The sequence below is a fragment of the Glossina fuscipes genome, unplaced genomic scaffold (genome assembly GCF_014805625.2).
Source record: "Glossina fuscipes isolate IAEA_lab_2018 unplaced genomic scaffold, Yale_Gfus_2 0, whole genome shotgun sequence".
In the NCBI taxonomy this organism is placed as follows: Eukaryota; Metazoa; Arthropoda; class Insecta; order Diptera; family Glossinidae; genus Glossina; species Glossina fuscipes.
In genome coordinates this window covers 22487889-22511340 of record NW_023998414.1, presented here as the reverse complement: position 1 = coordinate 22511340, position 23452 = coordinate 22487889, and the positions used below count along the sequence as shown (strand labels likewise).

Here is a 23452-nt window from a genome sequence, read left to right as displayed (position 1 = left end):
GAAATGAAAAGTAATCAGTTAAAACAGTTAATAAATATTTGCTGCCCATCTGTTATTGGGTAAAAATGAATAACAGTTCGTAGGGTTTAAAGCGTGCTATCCACTGTAATGGTATTTATTGGCACGTGTAGCAGTTATCATTTTCGCGGTCACATACACAGACACAGTTCAAACTGTGCAATGTCTATCCTATTTTGTAATTAATGATCGAGAATCGAGCATGATATACAAGTAAAAGTAAAGTATGGCCAATTAAAAGACAGTTATAAAACAATCCGAACTATTGTAATATGTTAAGGCATGGTAGGTGGTGGGTGTTCAAGATACTCCTCGATGCGAAACCTTTCACTTATCATTGCTTATTTCTTTTCTTTCATATTTTTGGTAATATAGATGGCTAAATAATAAAACCCTTATTAATTTTCATGCATTCCTTTTTTTCTTTTTTTTTTTTTTTCTTTGTAACATCATGCAAATTTAATATCTGTTGTAAAGTGCGATTTAAGATAAGATTAATATATCGATGTTCGCGTGCTTCCCTCAACGATCAAATAATTTTTTTTAATTTCGTTAATTTCGTTTCATGGATTTTTTACCCACCACATTCCATTCAGTTCATTTACATTGTCTGCATGCAAGCATCTATTTAATGCATAGAAATATAAAACCTTGCATCCTTAATTAGAATCGCGATTTACCTGGTTACTTTCCCGCCCCAGGATTTGCATGTGATTGATCCGAGGATAATTTCAACACATAGAAAACTGTAGTGAGACATACAGCCTACCAGTAAATAAATACTCTACCTACATCACTTTGCTTAATAAAGTTAATCATATAAGCGCTTTTCAAAATAGGATGTTACATGGAAAGTAGGCCAGAAATTGGTCCAATCCGAACCATTTCCAAACCGGTAAATAGTGAGCCACGGGTCACCTTTAAATACCCCAGATCACCCTAGAACAACTTGTCAAACAAACGTTATGTAGGAAGCGGTTTAAACAGGCATTCCGATCCGAAGCATTTTCAATAGCTTTCGTCCTTGGGCCAAAACACGTCAGTGTAACAATTTTTATCAAAATTTCTCACGAATTTCGGCTTGTAAGATGATCGAAAGAAAACAAGACGGACGGACGGATGGATGGACGGACAACCTTAAATCGATGTAGCAACATGTTGGGCTATCTCAAGTCCTTCTGTGTGTTATACACATCGGCGCAAACTCAACATATCCCACATGTACTATAAGTTATGTAGGATATAATAAAAACTACCCTAGTCTATCGATTAATTCTGAAATAGTTTTCAAAAACTTAACTTGCGTTATAATATTTCGGTTATGTTCGTTACCTTGCCTACCCTGTTCGACTATATTCGATATTTTTGTGCTACTCTTCGGATCTATTTTTCTACACAAGCAAGCATGTGGTGAGTAAGAAAAGATTCGATACAAACCGAATATTAGTCAACCCTTCTTAGTACATTTTTTTGGGGGTTTTTCTTTTAACTATGCTTTAATAAAGCTTTTGGTGCGTCATTTCGAAAAAAAATTCTTATTCCTTCAAGCATTTTATAAATTTAAATAAAAACGCATGGTTTTAAAGCGTGCAAGATTAGGTTTGAAAAGAGATCTCTATTAATTTAAATTTATTAAGCTTTAGGAATGATTTCAAATTCTTAAAAAAAAAAAAAAAAAAAAAAACAAAACAAAACAATACATACGAAAAACTAAATTTTATTTGGCTTTGTTTTTTTGCATTCTAATTAGTTGTTATGCAATATTTAATATATAAAATAATATTTATTTAAGGATTTCTAAATAATTTTTTTATAGGATTAATGCATATTAACTGAATTTTTGTGCCAACAAGCTACTACGTATTAAACTATTTTCATAACAATTTTCTCAAGATAATTAGAAGAGAAGAGGGAGGTCAAGATCATAGTTGGTTTCTATAATAATTGACCTGGAATTATCGATGGCCATAGATATTCAATTGCCATCCAAAGAAGAACATTTTTGATTTCGAATCCAACTATGCTTTATATATATATATATATATAAGTTAATGAGAACAAAATAAAAAAACAAACCAGGGAGAAATTATACTCGACTTAAGCCGTAACTTCTTATACCCATCACTGTTTCATTAGTATTTCGTTAATGTTCTTCCTCTGATCAAATAGATCCGGAAAAAGATTACAATTTCCTTGCGGGAAAGTTATCTTAGAACTCTACTTTACTTGCATTACTTCATTTATGCTTCATTTTGGGCGAGGTATGTACCGTAAGTAGACCACCTTCAATCACTGTCACTGTCATTGCGTTTCTAACTGAATATCTCAAATGGATGATTAACTTGACTTGTCAGGTTTTTCTTCTTGTTTTTTTGTTAAATGAGGAAGTACTTGATTAGTTTCTTAGTAAATTATCGACATCTCAAAAGCAACAACAACTGATTAGTAAGAGAATATTCAGGAAATTTCGTAACGTAGGCTCTTTAATGCTTAAGAGGTTTAGATTTCCTTCCCCCGACCAATAAGCTCTCATTTGCCATTACAATGTCCTGTCATTTTGATAATAATATGAACTCGGACTTATAATTATGATTCCTATATTTCCCTCTAAAATTTATATTTATATATATTGTTACAGTGACGGGTTTAATATTATCAAAAACATGGGATTATTGCTACAAGTCAAACAAAACGTTTAGAAAATATTTTAACAAAAATATTAAAACTAATACCTGAACGTTGACATATTTTATTTATTTATTTATTTTTTTTTTTTTTTTGAATATTCAACTTTGTTAATTTGTTACAAAATATATTCTGGGCACAAGGAAAGAGGATTATTGTTATTATATAGCATTTATAAAACTCTTTCACTTTGGCGTATATTAAACTTTTCATTTAATATATTTTATAACAAATCGAACAAAGTCTGTGTTCTGTTCTGGTTGAAAGGGGAGCATTTTGTTAATTGATGGCAGTAACTTTCTTTGTACACTAGAGATTGTACACATTAATGGTTCGACGTTCAGAGAATTGTTTCTGTTATGTTTTTTTCTTTCTTTTTATTCAGCAAATTTGGGAAAAGCATGTAACAGTATGGGAAATATATGTATATATATATATATATACTCTGGACATCTGGAATCATTATTATTGCTTATAAATGAAAATTGAAAGTAAAAGGGAATCGAAGTAGCTTTTGGAAAATTCTCCTACAATTTTGCACAGGTTTAGTACGGCTTCCTCGAGTTCCAGTCTTCAAGACATAAATTCTTATGTACTTATCCTTTCCCTTCTGCTGTTTAGCTCTGAGAATTTATGTATAGAGGCACTCGTTTCGTTCAAATTCTTCTTGTCTTGCCTTCGATCGCATCTTTCTCACAAATTTTTCACCCCTTTTTGCATATAATGTTAACATTGACTCAATGTCAATCTATGAACCCTGTGTAATCTTAAGAGTTCATCTGCCTTGAGTTAAATCGATCAAAAATTACTTTTCTTTTTGTTATTGCAAAATCCGCTCTTGATTATGTGGCTATGTGGCTCAAGAGTTTTGTTAAAAAGCAATGCTCGCAATTTCGTTGAACTCACAGCTTTAGAGCTTAAATAAAATAAAATAACATCGAGACAGATTGAACTGCTTAAAGCCGCATATAACGGAGTCGCTTTTAAGTCAAGAAACAAAGGGAAGTAAAAACTGTTCTATTGGATGCTTATTTTGATCTTTGTTTTTTTTTTTCTTTTTTATTAACTTGTGCAGTTTTATCAAAGTATCCTCATAACGGGCTATGCAGCCAGCGAAAGAGTGATAGATTTCTCCCATAACGAAATGTTCTGTAAATGTAGGTAAAGTGTAGGTGTCTCGATGTGACAGGAAAACGGAGAGAAACAAGTCAGTCGGTGAGTGAAAGTCAGCGGATGAAGTCCTAAGGTCGCTCAGACATTAAGTGAAGTCACGTTGTAAAATAGTACGAGTCGTCGAAACTTTTTCTTAACTTTTATTTTATATTATTATTTCTTTATATTTAATTACTCATGAATTTGAATTACTTTCTAATAAAGTAATGCCGGCATCCTTTAAATATATGCTATATGAATGATTTTTGATTTGGGCTAATAAAAGTAACTTAAGAAACGAAAATAAATGGAAAAATGGAAAGTTGCCTTGAAAACTGTTCCGGGAGGAAGCTTAGTAGTAACTCTAATAAATTTTAATTACAAATTTGATTTTACACTAGAGAAATAATAAATTGAGATCTGAAGCTAACAAATTTTACAAAGTTATAAATTCTTGCTTAAGAAACGATGATCTTTTAAAAGAAAATAATTTTTATAAATGATAATATATTGAAAATTATTTTTAAAGCTAATTTTTTTCTTTTTGCTAATTATTTATTTTCAAAACTAGCGCCAGTTATTTGTAGACATATATATATAAAAAACAAATCAATAAATAAATAAATAAATAAATAAATAAAAATAAAAGTAGAAAAAAAAAAAAAAACAGGAATAAAATTATAAACAAATTTGGCTTATTGTACACAGAGAAGAAATGAAAAATTAATGGAAAGGAAATAAATGTTAAGTAAAAATTTGATTTTAGTTAATAGTTTATGAAGAAAGGAGTAAGAGAAATGAAAGTTTTTCGTTTTTTTTTTTTTTTAAGAAAATTAAAAAAGAAAATTAATTAAAATAAAAACTTACACAGAGTAAATCATTCCTCTCTTGGCGCCACCTTGCGAAATAATACCCTGATACATGACTTCATTCCAATCTTCACCGGTTAGAATTTGAAAGACAGTCAATAAGGCAATGGGAAATGTGTTGAAATTGGTTTCTGGGGTACCGCCCGTAAAATTAAATTGGCCACCAAACAATTGCATGCCCAGTAAGGCAAATATTAGTATGAACAAGAAGAGCAGGAACAACAATGAAATGATGGATCTCATCGAGTTCAATAGCGAAATTACAAGATTTCGCAGCGATGACCAATATTTGGTCACTTTAAATATGCGCAATAAACGCAATGCTCTTAATACGGATAAACCGAATGAGCCGCCCTTAACCTCAGACCATATCACTTCGAATATCGAACCACTAATGACGACACAATCGAAACGATTGAACGATGATTCAAAATAAATGCGTGGACCCAAGGCATACATTTTTATGAACATTTCCGACATGAAAAGACCCAAGAACACGTACTCAGCATAGTCTGAAATCAAATAAATGAACAAAGACAAAAACATGTTATAAGAATACCGAAAATGAAACCAAATTTCTATTTAATTAATTTCACATAAAAAAAAAAAAAAAAAAAAAATCCTCAAATATTTTACACATACATGGAACAAAAAATCGCTTCACTAAAATAAAATCACTTACATAAAAAATCCGATAAATATTGTGGTTGACCATAATGCTCCACCGCTACACATACGGTATTGAGGAACACCAAAACTATAACAAACCAATAGAACCATTGCGTTTTCACAGTACTTCTTATCCAAAATCGAAAACGCTTCTCCGCTCTCCAGAATCCCGCACAACTCCCTTGGGGTTTTGATCGGGTTTTCAAATAACCTATTCGTAGCAAAAAAAAAAAAAAAAAAAAAAAAAAAACGGAAACCAACGCATTATGAATTCCGCAGTATATATAAAGTAATGATTCAAATAAATAAAAGAAAATGTATCGGTGTGTTATGCTATGTGCGAATAATGTGATAATTTATTCAAAATTTAGATGTCTATTATTATTATTTCTATTTTTTTTTTTTTTTTTTTATTCATCTTTAGCTATTGCATGATTCAGTGGATTCTACTGAACGTCTTGACTATAATGACTGAAAGTGCAGTTGATTTTTTATTGCGTTTAACGGCTCTATAAAACGAATGCATACGCTTTTAAAAAAAAAAAAAAAAAAAAAAAAAGAACAAATCCTCTATTTAGTATTTATATCTGTGATCGAACAAATTATAATTGAAACAAAATTTTACTGAAATCAAAACCAAATCAAAAAAAAAAAAACAAGAAACAAAGAAAAGAAAAGGAATTAAATCAAACGTGTACCGAAAGAAATGTTTAGTTATTTTTAAACTAAAAGAAATTTACTCATATATTTTACGAGGGGTTTTTTCATCTACACAACGAAAGACGCACAGTTTATAAAGTTTGAACGATTGACTGTGTGATTGTATCTATTAATGGCAATTATGGCTCGCATTTTAATTCAAAGAACTATTATAAGCGAAATTATCTGGAAAGTGTAGAAAACCTTAGTGTACAGCTTTCTATCAAAAATGCAGAAAAAACTTAACATGACTATTCTGATAGTTGCTCGTAACTGCGAAGATATATCAAACTTGTCGATATCGAAACGAATCATGCAGTCAAACAAAATTAGATTGCTCTCTTGCTCTCCGAGAATACTGACTTTGCAAAAAATATGCTGTAATATTTTCTCAGAAGAAACTCTAGAAATTCAAAACCGAGCCCGTGAGACTCAATAAGCGATGCACGTTATTATTCAGCTGACACCTGATATTTGTTAGATTTCGAGTGAAACGATGACCTTTTTTTTTTGTTTGTTTAGAAACTTGTAAACAGAGATTACATCGAATATATTTCTTTCAGCTTGCCAAAATGATAATGCCTTATTTAACTCTTTGAGAGTGTTGTTACTGCTTATTTTCAAAATGAAATGAATATTTTAATCCACATGCTTTCGATAGGTTCTCTTGCATATATAGATCACAAGCATGCGCAAAGCTTCGACCATCAGCGAAACAAAAATATAAATGGGTAAAGTTTACCCATTTTCATGGCGCTGTCTCTTTTATGTCTGAATATGAGAATTCTGACGTTCTTCGAACATTTGTTACAAGACAAAACACCACATATCACATTCACATATACAAAACTAGTGCAGTAACGGTATTTTGGAAGGAAAAATGTATTAATTTTTTAGAAAAAATTTTTATATTATTGAAAAGATATGTAAATTTCAGACGGCGAAAGCATATGGGCAATTCCCTGTCCAAACGATCTATTCGAAAAAAAACGATATAAAAAAAATTAAAAAAAGAAAACCACCTAACTACACAATGACAGTTTCACAGTCTTTATTCGTCGCCTTAGGGCAAATCTTGAATTCCGCCTATATGAAGTTTTCTTACGAGTAACCATATCAGGGGAGGCTAATCAAGATTGTTAAACAACAATTAAATTCGATGATTTTGACTTTCTCTATATAAAATAACGAATCCCCATTTAGTGTTAATGAATTATTAAATGCATACGCACGCTAATCATGGAACGCTTAAAATCGCATTTTCGATACTAATTACTTTTGTTATTTGATCTTCAGACATCTGCTGCTGAAGCTCGTCAAACACTTTTAAAATCTTACGATCACGCTGCTCGATCATATTCCAATTGTCGGCTTTGGTTTCAACGATTGAAAAGTGATGGGATCCATGTCAGTGACAAAGAACCGCCTGGACGACCAAAAAAGTTGCAACAAGATAAGCTAGTCCGCGGATTTGTGAATAGTGTAGCCGGGTACGAGCCACAATGCTTAAATGCAATCTTTCCGAATAATCAAGCTTGAAAGGAAACCCACGTGCGATAGATGGATACAAACTTGAATCTCTTCACTGACCGGGTAAATGAATGAATGAGTCAAAATCTGGTGATAATTAAAAGCGCATACATTTTCCGAATTATTTGATATTTGAAATTTCTAAATGAAATGACAAATCTAATGTCATCCTTCGGGTGTTGGGTACAAAAAAGTTCATTGAGATGAGCAGCCTTTCTGATTCAATTATCTAAATGATATTGATTGGATAAAATGAATTGGGTGAAGAGTTGAATTAATGATGCATCTCTAAAGTTATTATAATTTCTCTCTCTATATAGAAATTATTCATAAATATTTGCATTTTTAAGTTGAGGTGTAAAAAATGTTAAAAAGTGATAGAAAATTTATTTTAAACGATAATTCGAAATAAAAGTTTTACTTACACATTTTATTTTTAATTTTTTTTTTTTTTGTATTTTTTTTTTTTTTTTTTTTTTTTTTACAATATTTTATTACAATAGTAATTTTGGATTTAATTTAAAGATATTTTCATTTTATTTTTGGTTTTTGTTTTTTGTTTTTGGTTTTTGGTTTTTGGTTTTTGAAATAAAATAAAATGAAAATGAAAAAAAATATATAAAGAGCATTAATTTAGATATTTGTCATTTATGGTTTATTGAGAGGTAAATGGGAGAAATCGGACAAGATTAACAACATCTAAATAGACCAGGTAGATAACAAATAGAAAAACCAATTTTCGAATTTCAACGAATTTTGATTAAAACCAAATTTCAGATAATAAATATTAATTAATTTAAAAAAAAATCTTTGATTAACACAAATACCTGATAATTAGAAATGGAATCATAATCAAGAAACAAAACGAAAACACTATATATCTGATGTTTTGTACAAAAACGCACTCGAATATAAAAATTAGCTGTTACACAAATCTAATAACATCTCAACAAGCAGTAACGAACTTTATTATATACACAAACAGTACAAAAAAAAAAAAAAAAAAAACAAAATCATCACGAATTTTTCCCTTGCTCATCAATATATCAATCTTTCATATTGTTACCTAGTAGTAGAAAGAGCGAAATTTTGCTAGAGTAGTAACACTACTCTACTCATAACAATTATTCAGGGGATGTCCCATACACGTATAAAGTAAAGTCTGCCGCGTTGAGATTTGAAACATGTCTCCTCGTCCTATACATATAATACAGTGACGGTTGGAGAGAAGAAATGAAGAAAATGAAGAAAGAGACGGAGGACGGGTTGCACCCTTAGTGGGTGTACGTTCAATCGATAAGTGCTATGCCTTTACCAACTAAATACTCATTGTAGCTACAGCCAAAGTAAACTCTACCGCGGTGAGATTTGAAACAGCAAGCGATTCTTACCTACACGGCTACTCATGCGGATAAGAATGACTATCGCCCTTCAGAAGATTAGTTTTAAAACTAGAAAATAATAAAACTCCGAAGGACATTTATAGCCAAAGACGGAATAAATAATCTACTATCAATTACCGAACAGAGGTAAGAAAAACAACTTAATGTTAATCCAAACTTCGTTAATATTCTTTCCGATAGTTATAACATTGCTTTTCTTATATTTACAGCTAACGCTGACTCTCAGATAAGCACTAAGATCATTAAAAGCGGCAGAAAAGGCTTCTTTACCGAATAATCTGAGATAGATTCGCATCTTCTAAAGTAAAGGCGAAACGATAGCTACATATATTCTATCAGACCACAATACCATTAAAGTTGATATGCTTTCATATAAATCGAGACACCTAGGTGATCATTTAACCTGGTCGTGAAGGCACTGTCCGCTGATCGATCTCACATTTTTCTTTGGATTAAATTTTATATGGCTAATCGTTTCGAGTCTTTTTCCATGAATTGTTTACTTCGTTAGTTGCCATAAAAACGTAAAAATCGAACGAAATCATAACTAACGGATATAGTCAGAAGCTTCTGTTCAAGTATGAACGATATCGATCATATCCGGTGCAAGATTTTTACACAAACACGAGCACATTTAGAGACCGGGCTAGCTTTTTAAAGTCAAAAAAAGAGGAGGGTATTTCTGAATCTTTTTTTTTTTTTGCATTCTCAACGCTTCGTTTTTTTGTGGTGCATCAGGAAACGTCAAAGTTTTCTCTTAAATTTTTTATAGCATTTAAGTTTTGAATAGGACCGTCACACCTGTTATCTTTGTTCAGTATTTCCATATGAAATTCCATGGCAAATGCCGAAATTTCCATAGATTTTGGCTTCTGTAATAAAAATTAACTCGAATCCTACTACTAATCCACAATTTATTTGTACGCGACATTAATCGTCGGCTGCCGTAGGGAACAAAAGCATATTCGTATATGCTGAAAAGGCAATTCTTTTTCGATTGAACCGGCATTAGTCCCATATACAATTCCTTTGAAGGAGGGAAACTTTCGCGACAAGCAGTTCAATCTAAATGCCAACAGCTAGTGCAACTCATATAATTTTATAAAATGATTTATTTATTGTGGGATTGGCAAGGAAGCATTCAAACGTTTATATACGCTCTTAGGCTAATATCTATTCAACGTTAGAGTGTGTTTGCATTGAAACACTTTCACATGAACGTAGATATTATCTACAGACGTCAATTAGTGTATAAGAGAAGTCAGAAATCAACGGTTAAGACATTAGATAGTAATTACCCAGCAGTGATTTATTTCACATATAAAATCTCTTCTAAGTGGTTGGGGAAAAGGTCGAAATTTCGATAAAAAATTTCCTTCTGGTAACGGCCTTTTATTCCATAGCATCTCGAAGGTTTCAACCATCTATTAGGGTAATAAAAAAATATAATAGTTCCCGCTCCTTACGAGAATAGTGAAAGTCGGATTAACGAGAGTACCTTAATATTGAAAAATTGTCTTTATTGGATTCAAGCGATCCAACATATTGCACCGCCACTGTACAATTGCTTTTCATACATCGGCAAAAAGTTAGAATGAAATATGAGGTATCTGTCAAAAAATAATGTTTTTTTGTTATACATATACACAAGTACACATGTACAATTTATATATTGGGATAAATTTGAAAAAAATATAAAACACGCTACTTTATCGGTACATCGTTGCCGCTCATGCGAACGCGAAACTTCACCACTTCTCCTATATATCGTGACTATATGCGTCTTTCCTCTCCGTCTGCTATAATTTGCGACAGAATCAGAGAGTGGGAAAAAGTTGACTTACTTTAAGCCGACAATGCTATGCCACTAGAAAAAGTTCCATTTATACGAGAAATAAAATTTAACCATTGCTGTTACAATATACAAAAAAATCTTTTCTTTTTTTTTGGAATCACAAAAATTTCGATATACTTTCTTGTCTTGCGAAATTTCTTCTTTAAAAAAAAAAAAAATTCATTGATGCATGGAGCAGTTATTTATTCCCTATATTTATTGCATGCGAGATTGAGAGAGAAAAAAACTGTAATTACGCCCTTTTAACTTCTAGGTAATGATATGTTTATCGCTTTTGAAATTAAAAAAAAAAAAACAATTCTTAAAGCATTTTTAAAATAAATTTGAAAACCATTTTTATACAGATAAGTAGTGATGATTAGTCGAGTATGGACTCGATCGCCTTCGCATATTTTCGTTTATTTGAAAAACGTTTACCGCATTAATATAAACAATTTAAAGCGAATATATAAACACAGACATGTATAATAACCCATCATTAACAATAGAATAAGAGACAAACAAATTATAGCAAAACTCATAGAGAATTTATCATAAATCAAGGAAATAAAATAACACAATAAGTTAAAGAAAGAAATAATTAAATTAAAAGAAATTACCTTCTTCACCTTTCTCGCCACCTTCTTCTGCAGATAGTTTTATATGAGTATTTTTCATAAAAGGTCACAGGACAACAACAGTTGTGTTATTTATGTAAGTTTGCACATTCATTAGGTTTTTTCATTAAGAAAATATAAATAAACATAATATTACTAAACAAAATTTAATTGGATTCAATTAAAAAAATTCTTCTTTTTTTTTTTGCTTTTTTTATTCTGAAGTAAACAAATGTGTTTCAAGAAATGCAAACGGTGATAAAGAAAATCGCACTAATACAGTTGTGTTGAAATCAAATTTCCTTTTTCTCTTTTATTTTTTATTTTTTTTTTTCGTTTCAATCCATCTTTTGGTGTTGTGTTTTGGTAATTTTGTGTTTAAAATTGATAGATATATTATAAAAAATTTCTTTCAGTGTGAAAATATTCGTACAATGCTCTATAAAATATTTTCATAGAATAACTTGCAAACACATATTTGAATCATAAACTCGCATACATACATAAAAACGTAATTTATTTGGAGAAATATTTAATAAACATTCAAAAAATATTACATACCATCATCTCCATAATCTTCTTCGGCTTCTTCTTCCTCTGTATCGGTTGACTTAGATTTACCCAGACTTTTCAGTTTTTTACTTTTGGCAGCATTACGTTTACGTGCTAAAAAGTTTTCAAAATAGAAAATATATTAAATAAACTTGATGCTTTCCTCATCGATCAAATACATAAGCCGTTTATTTTCAAAACACAACAAATCTGTTTTCCCAACAATTTTAAGGCGGGCCATTTTCAACATTTACATTTGTATATTCTCTATTGTTATTTTAATTTTTTATTATTTTTTTTTTTTTGCATGTATTTTGATCGGCGACATCTATTAATGAAAATGATAAATTAATGCCAAGTATCAATGTATATCATTGGATGAAAAGTCAACCTCAAGCACTTAAAGCACTTTCGAACAGCTTAGTAGTTGCGAGGAAGAGTTATCTATGGCGTATTGTGAGCGGCAATGATTTGTTGATCGACTGCGACGATCCCAAGTACATAAGGTCATAAGTTAGTTAGTCCAGGAGAGGAAGTTCCCTCACAACCATTACGCGTACTCACTAGACATCATGGCTTCTAAAGTGCGAAAATGGTTCAATGATTGGATCGCTGCCCAACCAATATCGTTCTTTCGGCACATCATCCAGCCCTGTTGCCGGAAAGAATGCCTTTTCAAGTGAAGAAGCGATCAAAATACAAGCAAGCCCCTAACACATATGTAATATGTGTACATATAAATACAATACATGGCGTAGACATAAAAATACGTGACGAAAAAAGCCAAGTTCAATTTGTAACATCATTACAACCGTCCATCTCTTGGCAAACCTTTTGGAATGCAAACAAAAGGTGATAGAATTTTAATACTCGACAAGGTCATAAGGTGTTTAAAAAATATTCTTTTTAAAAATTATTAAAAATTGGTAACACTGGAGCCATTTTCGCGGAATACCTTTAAACTAAGAGGCTCTTTGGCAAGCAGTAGTAATGGAAGTGAAATAAAATCGTTTAAAAATGTTGAAAATATTTTTTCTTGAATCAAAAAATTGAATTTAAGCAAATGAAAGCGGAATTTAAACTAATTTATCGAAAATCCGCTACGCACTTCACAATTGCTTTACCTGAGTATGGTGTAAGACAATTCGACGTAGAAGGGAATGAAAATTTTTGGAGTTAAGCTGCTTGCCATTTTGAAAAACCGTCTTTCAAGAAAAACGCGCTTGAAGTCTTGAAATGTAGCATACGTACGTTTTATTTATTATAATAAATTTATTATTATTAGTTTTTTTCTTTTATTTTCGATAGTGTGTAATCCCATGATCATAAAAATGATCAGGTGTATTAAAATATATTTTCTCATCTTCTTTTCTTGACGGTTTTTTGATCAAAAGTGCCCGTCTGCTGCTCTACGCATCGCTTGATGCGATAACGATCTGATTACTTATAGTTATTTAGCTGATTTTATTATTATCACCAAAATCTTCATCACATACTTTTTACTTCTTAGGGGAAACATTGAAATGTCTCGGCTCGCCCTCAGGCGCATATTACTTCAACGATCCTCTTGACGTAGCTATACCCGGTAATGTCTTTTCATTTGCAAACGCTTCTTAATAAAAATAAATTGATTCTAAATATATCTGTTACTGTAATTAGTGGTAGGAGAGGGCAAACAATGTCTTAAGACCTCAGTCTGCTGCTTACCTAACGGGGGTTCGCTTGACATAGAGTTTGGAAAAAATTTCTTTACGTAATTCCTACATATTCCAGAAGGTTCCAAGGATCTATTATTAAAGTAAATTTGACAATGATGTTACCTCTTAAGTTATTTTCAAATTAATTTAATATGACCACATCCCTCCACGAGTTATGACCTAAAAAAAAATGATGGACACATGAGAGTTTTTAATATCATTGTTTCTCAATCACAGAATATTTATTGCCGCTCCCCTTTTTGACCTTTGAGAATTTGATGGGTTTTGCTTTTTGGTCTTGCAGCTTATTTTTTTTTTTATATAATATGTAAATCATATTGAACCATGCTCGAAATAAACGGCTCATGTATAAAAATTTCCAATACCCTCCATTATGTGCATTTTTTCCTCTTCAGTTGTACGCTCTTCGGCTAATATCACTTCCTCTGTTCATATATATATATATATATATATATATATCGGGCAAAACATTAGATAAGAGAAAAAGGGTTATTTCAAAAATCTTTTCAATCATGAGAAACGCTATAATGATTAATTATTGCTGTTATATAATAATAAAATATTTCGATATATCACATGGACGTGTTATGGTGTATCAGTAAAGTATTGTGTGTGATTAGAGGTGATTATGTATAATATTTAAAAAAAAGTAAAACAAAACAAAAAATTAATAATAATAAAAAGAAAAAAATGAAAAAATACGTAATACTATACCAGCTTTACATATCCATTTAACATAGCCGTTTAATTCTCTTTCTAGTTGCTGTTGTCTTCTAAGTTTAAGAAACTCTTGTCTATTTTCTACTTTTTCACGTTCTTTTGCGAATTCACTACAAAGAATACACATACAATTTGTACAAAAACAACAGAAAACGAAAAATTTAAATGTACACAGAGAGTATGCATTTTTTATGTTTATGTTTTTTTTTTTTTTTTTTCTTCTTTTTTTTATAATATTATATGAATTATGTTAACAAAAATTTCAAATAGAAAATAATTTATTAACAAATAAGTAAAAAGAAAAAATTAATAGATACAAAAACAAAAAAGATTATTAAATAATAAAAAAAAAAAAAAAAAAAAAAAAACAAAAAAATGACAAAATAAATTATATAATCTTACAGAGAAAGCTTTTATTCTAAACGAGTGAGATTATGAGAAATATCTCATATCCTTATGTTTAGCATACACATGTAAACACTTAGGCGTTTGTGCAAAAAAATTCTACAAATTTTTATACGAACGCCAACCATAGCCACCCTAACAAATTATAATAATAATTACATCTCCCGTCTGTCGCAGCTTCCGAATGTATTAATTTTCTCCTTCCGTTTCGAACAGATATTCGGTCGTGACCGAATACCCCTATTATACCCATCAATATCATACACAAAAAATACGGAAAATAACTTTTCCTACATTTCATTATGTTTTATGAGTGACATCAAAAAAACACCGAAAGCAAAAGTGTTCGCAGTTTTTATTACGTAGGCGTGTACCCTCGTTGTAGGCGTGACCTTTGATCGGCTCTGATCCATTTCAAATTCTTTTGCAAGCTTGTAACTGATATCTTCATTTTTGCGAACGGGAGAATGTTTGCCACAAATACTACACAATTGCGCCGGCACACAGACGGACACATGAATAGACAGATATGCTTAGGTATTAATTCTGAATGTGTAACTGGCCAAGAACTAGTGTAATTTATGGGGTTTTTGAACCTTGCTTCTGTCCGTTATAAAAATTTGGAAAAAAAATGATATTTTGACATTATAAAATTGAATAGGGCCAGTCTTTTTTTTATAAGCGCTACGGCATCGTCCATAGAATATACGATCAAATTGTTATAGATTTATCTGCCGTAGTTTATGAGTAATGAGTAAAAAGCCACTTTCTTATGCGTTATGAGGAAAATACAGGTGTCCCCAACTTACGTAGTATTGGTTGCGTATCCGTTAACCGATTTCGCCTTTTTTCAAAACCAACCTGCGTGCAAGAACTTGCAATATCCTTACCTATTTAGTTGAAGTCGATAGCTCTATTTTTCCGACGAAAGGAGAACGGAAATTATACACACGGATGGATGAAGAGACGGACACGCTTTAAACGATTCAGAATTCGATGCTGATCAAGAGTATGTATACTTTGTGACTTTGTGGAGTCTCTAAAGCTTTCTTCGTAGTGCTGCAAGCGCTTTCACAAACTGACTATACCTACTCATCATTCGATGATGCGTATAAAAGTACGCACCGGCAAGTCGTTCAAGTATATGCACTTCTAAGCAACATGAAATCTTAAGTCAATTCTGCCCTTACCCATCCATCTGCACCTATCCACCTACCGTTTTGCTTAATAACATGTAAAAAAATGTCCGAAAAAATTTGGAAACCTGGAGCTAGGCAGCTATGTTGAATTTTTGTTCAATTTATTCTCAATTTTATTCAATTGAATTAACCAAATTGGGAAACGAGCGTGATTTCCTCGCAAACCCGTTTAGAATCGCTTTGCAACTTAAGCAGCTCTAGGAAGTATATAAACGATTTGAAATTTAGTACAAATACTCTCCGCATGTATTCATGAAATATCCTTAAAAAAATAATTGCAGTTAATCGGCGAACAGCGGCGTAGTTGATTACGGGAGATGTAAGTGATAACCGCTGCTTCGTGTATATTTTCTATATATCATCTATTAAAGAAATCATAAAATCACGGAATATTTTGCGAACGCGGAAAGAACATTTCAAATCATTTTAAGACCACCGGATAAAAAATTGTCGGAGAAATCGCTTATAACAGGTGCGCAGATGTATCCATATTCTTCATTTAGATCAGTAGCGGCAAACCTACGACTTTTTAAGCTTTATATACATAGTCCAAGAAGATAAGAAAACCATAATTTTTCACATTATAAATAACAAAAGCAATAAAATCCAGATAAGTGGTTCGGCATGGCGGCGCCATCATTGAAAATATTTCAAGAAACTCTAACTTGTAGAAAGTAAAAAATTTTCAAATAATATTTTCGATATCCAATAATAAAGGTGTGGAGATTAGTCGGCCTCAATTTTAGTAATGGAATTTACGGCTCCATTCCTTCGTCTTCACGGAACTTATTTTGTAAATTTCGCGGAAAAATTTCTTGTTAACAAAGTTAAGCTCAACACGACGAGTCATACCTCCATTTAGATAACTTGTAGTGAATAAATTTTATACAAATTTCTGGATAAATTGTGAAAATTGCTTCTTGTGATTAAAAATTTATTTCTAGTCTAGTTTATAAATCTTTACAAAGTGAAATGGTCACATGATTTATTGAAGAAATACAGGCATTATCCTGGGCATCAAAATGACAAGGGCAAAAATAGGTTACGGTGTGTAGTCGAAAAAAACAAAGACAAGAATGGAGTCATTTAACTTCTCATTAATTGTGCACAAATGGGATTTTTCTTCTCGTATTTTTTTTTTTTTTTTTTTTTTGTATATGAAAATTGTCTTTAATAAATGATGCAGAATTCTAAATCGTTATAGACAATTTAAAAAAATTATTCATATTCTCGTTTCATTTTGTTTTTTAAGAATTATTGAGGTTATACAGGTGAGAGTTCTCGCTCAATCCTTCAATTTTCAATGGGGAAAGGGACCAAATCGTCATATCGATTTAGCATACAATGGAATGTTTGATGCTTGCATGTATTTTGATCAATAAATTCTTTACTTACTTTCAAAGAAAAAATGCTTAGAATACATGCAATCACCTAATATAAGTCCTTAATTATAGGGCATGAAAAATACCACCGGCCAAGACATTGTTGTAAGAAAACAAAATTTTAAAATGTATTTCAGAGCTAAACTGCCAACGACGCAATATTTCTTATAAATAATTAAAATTTCTCCTGTCACGAAATTAAAGAAAAAATGAGTAAATTCCATGTATATAATATATATATATATTAAAGAAAACAAAAATCGATTATGTTTCTTTCAGGATTTCCGGTTCAGGTAAGCTCAAAAATCGTAACTGAGAGGTTTTAAAGATAGTTTTTGAAACCTCCAACTCTTTGTCTTTTAACGTGGTTGTCAATCCACCTATTGCGCATCAACAAACATCAAATGCTTTGCAACTGTTTTGATATAAGAAAAAAAATAAAATAATAATAATACTGTAATCCGCATGAGTAGCCGAGTAGGCAAAGGATCGCGACTAACTACTCAATCGTCTTACAGTTCAGTAGAGTTTTCAATATAGGCGAGCACAATACTATCCAAGTTATCCGGTAGATTTTAAATCCATACCAAATATATAGACAAGAAATAAATAAATTAATAATAATACTATGAATTGTCTCATCTAAGTATTACAGCTGAACAGGACCGAGAACTAGCCAGGAATAGAAAAGCAGTATTAGTAGCCATATTTAAACGAAATAGCGTCACCAGCCGTCGCCAGCAGTTAAACTTTCTTTTTATGAACTTCTGTGAGGAAAAAGGTTTCATTTTTTCAAAGTTGCATCATATATAAAATCGCCGGAAACTGCTCGTATATAAGTAATGCTTAGAATTATATGCACAATACACATACACATTCATAAATGAATTAATTATGACCCAAATATAGCCAAATTTGTTTCTTTTCTTTTTCCAAACGCTTGATGTGAATGTTCAAATATTCCAACGCGAATAAATGGAAGATGAAACAGTGCACGTTTTCCATTTAAATACTGTTTTACTTCCTTATAGAAAATAGCGCAAATGAAGCTTGTGCAAAAAATATCGTTTATGATATTGTGATTGTGAAAGTATATAAGTATGATTGTGCGTGCGTGCCAACGCTGGCTCACAACATGTCGTGTAAGTAATTTTCATCCTTAATCCGAAAGAGATTAAGTTTCATTTTGGTGACGAGACCCGAATTGGATACGATATTAGCATTTTTAGGAAAAGCTTATTATGCGAATACTTTTGCCATCAATGATATTGTGAGAGTTGATATGTGATAGCAATGAAACAAACAAATAATAGCTTATTTTATGTGATAGGGAAAACATATTTATTTTTCAAGGTGCATCGAAGAGTGCACAACGTAAACTTTGACAGGACCTATTCATAAAACAGTGCTGAGTGTTATATTATAAATCATACCTTCATGTTCGCATTCTCTTGCACAAACACTAGTTTCTTTTTTTTGGTTTGTTCTAGTTTTCGTTTTTTTTTTTTTTTTTTTTTTTTTAATTATATATGTATACTTTAGCACACGCATTCCATAATAAATGGTTTTAATAAAGAAAATTCGCAAAAAAAAAAAAAAACACTAGCCGCTCTCTAGCCTAAACACCACTAAATTTGAGGAGGTTTGTTTGTCTAAGGAGCGTTTTCATAAAGCTTTGCTTAAAGATTAATCGACTGCTTAAATTGCCAAATTTCCCAAACTAAGTTCGTATTAATTTTTCAATTTAATCAATAGATCAATTCTAACCGCAGATTACGAAAGCGTCCCCATAACTAAACATCTACAAATATACATACAGTTAAACGGAAAGAAGGACCGGATGAAAACTGGCTAAACGGAAGGAGGAACGTAGAGAAAGAGTATTGAAATGAAGTGAAGTGAAGTGAAGTGAAGTGAAGAGAGAGAGAGAGAGAGAGAGAGAGAGAGCGAAAGAAAGGGAGAGAAACAGAGAGAGAGAGAGAGAGAGAGAGAGAGAGAGAGAGAGAGAGTGAGTGAGGGGAAGAGACAACGATAATAAGGGCAAGATTAGTTTATAAACGATTTTTCAAAATGGTTCTCCTATTCTTCTCTCTTGAAGTAAAACATTGGAGACTAAAACAAAGTAGGTCTCTATAGAGAGGTGATTATCGGTATGTATGGTGGGATATTATAATCAGGTTAGTCTTGATTTAAATTATATATGCATATAGTAGCAGTAGTTGTGTACATTAGGGGAATAGGATATAGGAATGTTATGTGAATGGATAGTAAACTTATTGCATGTTTTTTTTGGGGGGGTGGGTAGGGTGGGCGGGCGTAGGGTGTTATTGTTTAACATTAGTTGTCAACTAATTATGTTTAACTCTTGGGCTGTTGTTGTTATTATTGTTCATTTAATTATTAAGCTATATATAAATATAAACCTGCTTGTGTGATCCAATCGAGATATGAGACCATTGCCGTTTGAAACATGGCGCGAAAACGACATTTTTGAAATTCCATGCGACGTTCAACGCGATTACGTTCATTCGAAAATTCACTTGAAAAATTATAATAGTAATAATTAAAACCGAATACTTGAACAATATATACGCAATCAAAATAATTCAAATTAATTATAAATTAAATATAATATAAATTGAACGTAAAAAATAAAGTAAGGGGAAATTTACCAAAACTTAAATAAATAAAAATTACAAACAAGATTACAAATACGTTATATTATAACTTACCCGCTAAGAACACCAAGAACTAAGTTGAGCATAAAAAATGAGCCTATAACTATAAGAGGCACGAAATATATCCAATTAAATTGTGAACCTAAAGCATCGTTGGTCTGTAAAAATATCAAGCATTAGATAAAATTTTTTTTGGAGAGTAAAAAAAGACAACTCAAAATATATTCGTGTATATATCAAAAGAAAAGATTTAAAAGAAAAAAGAAAACTCAAAAACAAAACAAAAAAAAAAAAAAAAAAAGAAGAAAAGAAGAAAACAACCCAAAAAGCAAAACTAAAAAGTTTATAAATTTTGTCTGGTGAAATTTTTAAACAAAACAAAATTATTAAACTTTGTTGCATAATTTGCATATTGGAAACTTTACTAATGAGCATGACTTTGTATTAATGTGCAAATGCGAATTGTAGCAGAGAATTTAGAATTTACAACGGGATTGCTTTACTGTACCCACCATCTCGATATTATCGCATAATAACTATACAAGCAAGCGATTAGCATCTGTACGAAACCTTTCCCAAGTCTGTCAAATATGCCGCCGCGTAACACTGTTCTGTTCTCTGTGACCTGTGAAAATCCCTATTGCCTTAAGTCATCGGATTTCGAAAAGTGCCTGAAAGCATTTGTGGCATTTAGCATAGCAATAAATTCGACAACTGCAGACCAATCTAACTGAGCTTTGACTAAACATTTTTCGATTTGAAAATGTTCTCTATTATCATTGTCACCTAAAACGTAGTTACGTTGAATTAGATGGTTATATATATCGCGAAAATTTAAGCTAGAAAGGCTAATTATCGCTTCCTGAATGAAATACCAATTCAAGCGGTAGGTTATAGAAGAGCCATCCATTCCATCTATCCCTTTGACGCAAGAAAATTTGCCTCCGCTAGACGAGATGAAGAATATGAATGAACAAATTCGTCTTGGCAGCTGTACTACTTGCTTATATTACATATTAAAAGAATTGAAAAAAAAAAAAAAAAGTTTCTAAAACGAAATTAAAGAGCGAACGTAGCAATCATTACGAGGATGCGCTTCAAGGCGATAAAGTGTCACGTACGCCCAAACTTAGGCGAGTTGAAAGTGAAAGGTACAATATTTTTTTTAAAAAAACCCTGAAAATATCACCTACAACTGTTCGCGTCACTATCGCTTTGCCTAAGCAGATCTAGGCAGTCTTCGCGGACTCTTAACAATCATCTCATAGCCAAACTTATGGGTAACTCGAACGTGAGTCAGGTAAGTAAGTAAATCTGTAAAGAATTATGATGGTGAATACCAATATATTCGACTTGAGCCAAATAAAATCTCGTTTTCTTTTATATCGATTTAAAAAAAATAAATAAATCATAAGACAATTGATTTTTAATATTTTGTGCGATGATTTCGTTTAGTTCTGATTAGAGAAGAATTCAATTCAATTCAATTCAATTCAATTCAATGATTTAAGCCAAATTTGTTCTTTAAGCTTTCATTGTATTTTTTTTAATGTGTGTGCGCTGAGTGTATTTAATTAAGTAATAATAATTACCAATTCGTTTTAAATAAGAATAAGTTAAAGAATCACAACAATTCATCAGAAAACTAATGTTAATTATATTTTATAATAAAACATGAAGTTTTGCACATGTCGCGAAAGTTATTTAAATAATGCATTTTACGATATAAAAATAAATTCAAAATTGTCTTTTGCGAATTATGAAATTTATTTAATCAATCGTCAATGAATTCTCAAATGTGACAGCAGTTGAACGAATTAAAAACTTATGAAACTTATTAATGAGATATGAATTTTATTGAATGAAAAAAAAATGAAAAAAAAAAAAAAACGAGATAAACGAAATATTTGAGAGTTTTCCCAAATGAACTCTTGCGGTGTTAGAGAAGACTTTCGCTAAGAGGAGCCAACCATATAAAAAGTCTTAGTTATTCCTTTCAACACTGCAATTGTTTGGAAGGACTTTTATCAGACTGTCATAACGTTTTCCTTTTCATACTTAATACCTCCATCACATTTAATAATGGATTCTAGGGTAAATATAAAAATTTTGCCGGGAAAAACTATATATATTTGCATATCATTAAAATAAGTATACATCGTTCGTAACTGGCTGAACAATCAACGTATGACACACATTGCAGTCAACAAAATTGCGTACATATTAGCAATAATAACAATTAGAATACCGTTCCTCCGGTCCCGGTTAGAATCTCGATGTACCATCCTATGAGTTTAAATGTCTTGAACTCAATATAAACATTGGATCTATCGAAGCAAGAAATTGTCAACATTTCAGATAATTGCAAAATTAGATTCCATCTAGGAAAGCTCTTAATATTTTTGATTATTTGTCGACGTTGTTAGGCATTTTCCTAACTTACTGCGATATACATAAAACTCTTCAAAATAATACAGTTTCCACTAATCATGTGATTGTCTGAAATCTTAAATGATTGAAACTTGATTGGAACTGATAAGGTAAACCTGAGTACAAGCAAAGATTTCTTGTTTGTAATATTCAATCGAACAATTATTTGATTAAATATTTTTTTTTTTTTGTTTTGCTGATAAAGTCCGAAATTCATAGGGTCGCCTAATAGATGGCAAAAGGTTATCGAGTAAAACAACAATTATATTATTAATTAAACATTCATTAGTTTTATGCAAAAAAAAAAAATAAATAAATAAAAAAATGGAATGCAATTTGAAACTTAAACCTTAAACGCTGACAGTTGTGTGTATATTGGTTATTTTTATTTATTTATTTTTTTTTTTTTGAATTTTGTTGAAATCTATTTTTTCCCGTAAACTGCACTAAAAACAACTTTAATAAAAAAAAATGAAACGACATGTGGATACAAATCTAAAATGTAACTGAAATACTCATAAAAAGAAGAAAGAAAAAAACACGATAACGAAGAGCGCACTATCGTAAACGATAGGCAATTCTGTATTAGGTAAATTATTACACACTTATCCTTTGGTATATTCAGACGTTAAAACGAATAAACTCAGCTCAAAATGCACACATTTGAATTTATAAATTATTTGAATATATACTCGTATGTAAAGTATGGAAGGGAGTTTTATATACAAGTATATGGTCGTATATATAGTTTCCTAAACAGAAAGCTTGACGTTGACAACAAAAGCCTTTTAGCAAATTATTGTACCGTTTATATACTTAATTGCGTATGTATATATATACATATATACATATATATATATATATATATATATATATATATATATATGCACAT

At 31.1% G+C, this 23452-nt stretch overlaps 1 protein-coding gene across 9 annotated transcripts in view; it reads right to left on the bottom strand.

Annotated features, from left to right (window-relative positions):
* LOC119645053 (voltage-dependent calcium channel type A subunit alpha-1) overlaps window positions 1-23452 on the bottom strand; it is a 115680-nt gene that overhangs the window by 76338 nt on the left and 15890 nt on the right. For 5 of the 9 annotated variants that reach the window (XM_038044896.1, XM_038044877.1, XM_038044917.1 and 2 more), the window contains exons 7-13: window positions 20185-20288; window positions 14461-14576; window positions 14112-14171; window positions 12038-12142; window positions 11480-11506; window positions 5407-5604; window positions 4723-5236 (exon numbers count right to left, since the gene is read on the bottom strand). In XM_038044896.1, coding sequence (XP_037900824.1) covers window positions 4723-5236; window positions 5407-5604; window positions 11480-11506; window positions 12038-12142; window positions 14112-14171; window positions 14461-14576; window positions 20185-20288 — 1124 coding nt within the window. Of the gene's footprint in view, window positions 1-4722; window positions 5237-5406; window positions 5605-11479; window positions 11507-12037; window positions 12143-14111; window positions 14172-14460; window positions 14577-19875; window positions 19992-20184; window positions 20289-23452 lie in introns of all 9 variants that reach the window. The other 4 variants (XM_038044944.1, XM_038044887.1, XM_038044935.1 and 1 more) reach the window with 2 other exon arrangements.